This window comes from Condylura cristata, unplaced genomic scaffold (assembly GCF_000260355.1).
Source record: "Condylura cristata isolate star-nosed mole 26May11 unplaced genomic scaffold, ConCri1.0 scaffold00012, whole genome shotgun sequence".
Taxonomy (NCBI): Eukaryota; Metazoa; Chordata; class Mammalia; order Eulipotyphla; family Talpidae; genus Condylura; species Condylura cristata.
In genome coordinates, this window is record NW_004567113.1 from 56,990,014 (window position 1) to 56,991,820 (window position 1,807).

Below are 1,807 nucleotides of genomic sequence, written 5' to 3' on the forward strand. Positions count from 1 at the left end.
CGCGGCTGCGCGCCCGCCTGGCGGCCTTCGAGGGGGGCGCGGCGCCGTCGCTCGTGGACGCCCTTGTGGAGCAGGTGGCGCGTTTCCGGGAGCAGCTGCGGCGGCGGGAAGGCGGCGGCGTCGAGGAGGAGCTGCGCCAGGTGCGGGGCGCGGGCGTGTCGGGGTGCCGGAGCCGTGTCGGGGTGCTGGAGCGTTGGGGGGGCTTGTCGGGGTGCCGGAGCCGTGTCGGGGTGCTGGAGCATGGGGGGGGCGTGTCGGGGTGCCGGAGCGTGGGGTGGGGGAGGCGTGTCGGGTCGGCGGAGTGTTCAGTACCTCTAGCCTGCACCCCAGCTCCTGTGTGTATAGATAGCGCCGCTGAGGGGGCAGCGGGGAACACAGGAGGGGCCGGGGGTCACTCCCTCGTGGGGTGTCGCACCCAGGCTGCAGGCACAGCTTCATAGCAGGAGACTCACCCTGCGCCCCCAGGGAGGCCCCCACTTTCACTTTTGACTTTAGTAACTCGCGCTTTTATTTCTGTAGAGCTGAAGGTTTGTAGTTTCCTCGGGCTTTTTGGGGGGCCAACTTCGGTCCCGTGGCCTCATCAGCTCTGCTCGCTGCGGGGCCGGGGCCGGGGGTCGCCAGGCAAGGTGGTGATGGCGCGCCGCTCGTCGCCGAGCTCCGGCTGTGTGGGTGCCCCGACACCGGCCCCGCTGCACCCCACGCGGCCCGGCCTCTTCAGGGTGCCCTCGCCTCACTGAGCGACTGGCTGCGACTGCCCCTCATCTGCTCCAACACCGGCACCGCCCCGCCCCTGCGCCCCGAGCCCCCGTCCCTCCCCTCTGCCCCCCGGCTCGCAGGCCTGAACCGGTCGGGGTCCGGGAGGTCGGGGTCCCGGGAGCTGGCGGCCAGCCCTGGGACAAGCCCCCGGGCAACCCGGGAGCTGGGGTCCGCGCCCTTCCTGGGGAGACGGGCACCCTCGGGGGTGACGCGGCCCCGCCTGCCCCCGCAGGGCTCCCGGCGCCGGCCGTCCCTCTGCCGGGGGTGGGCGCCGGCCCCCGCCCGCGTCCTGCGGGCCCTGTCCCCTCGCTCCCTTTCACAGTAAACCCGCCCCTGTGGGCACAAGAAAGGAGCTTGGGACGCCGCGCGGAGAGCGGAGCGGCCCCCGAGCGGCGTGCTTCCTCCCTCAGGAGGTCGAGAGGCTGACCGGGCAGCTGGCAGAGAGAGAGAGGGTGGCGCTGCCCGCGGGCGAGGAGGAGGTGGCCCGGCTGCGGAGGAGCGTGGCCGAGAAGGAGCGGGCCTGCAGGGCCAGCGCCGTGCTGTGCCGCTCCCTGGCCGACGAGACCCACCAGCTGCGGAGGACGCTGGCCGCCACTGCCCACATGTGCCAGCAGCTGGCCAGGCGCCTGGATGAACGGCAGCGCGCGGACGGGGGCGGCCAGAGCCCCGAGGTAGGCGCGGCGTGGCGAGGTGAGGGTGCCGGGGCCAGCCCCCCCCCAGAAGCGCCTGGCCTGCTCCGGGCGACGCCCCGCGGCCTCCCTCGGAGACGGCGGCTGTGGCTCCAGCCCCCGCCAGGCCTGAGGCCCCGGGCACTGGGGCCCGCTCTTCACTGCCCAGCCGGTGGACTGCGGGCTGAGGCTGCTCAGGAAGGACACAGGCCGATCCCGAGACCAGCAGCGCCTGGGAGGCGGACTGCGCGTCACTGCCACTTTCCCCGGGGCTGCAGGGGCCGCCCACTCTGGTCAGCCGAGGCTGGCGTGGCCGCGCCCCCGCCCGTCTCTAGTCACTTCCCTTCCCGCCCAGATGAGTCACGGGGCTTCCCGGGCGCCGG

At 74.3% G+C, this 1,807-nt stretch overlaps 1 protein-coding gene across 1 annotated transcript in view; it reads left to right on the plus strand.

The window, feature by feature from the left end:
• Nucleotides 1-2: 2 nt before the first annotated feature.
• TNIP2 (TNFAIP3 interacting protein 2) overlaps nucleotides 3-1,807 on the plus strand; it is a gene marked incomplete at its 5' end in the record, with an annotated part of 8,507 nt that continues 6,702 nt past the window's right edge. Inside the window, 2 exons of the mRNA XM_012724064.1 lie at nucleotides 3-140; nucleotides 1,167-1,802. Coding sequence (XP_012579518.1) covers nucleotides 3-140; nucleotides 1,167-1,802 — 774 coding nt within the window. The remainder of the gene's footprint in view (nucleotides 141-1,166; nucleotides 1,803-1,807) is intronic.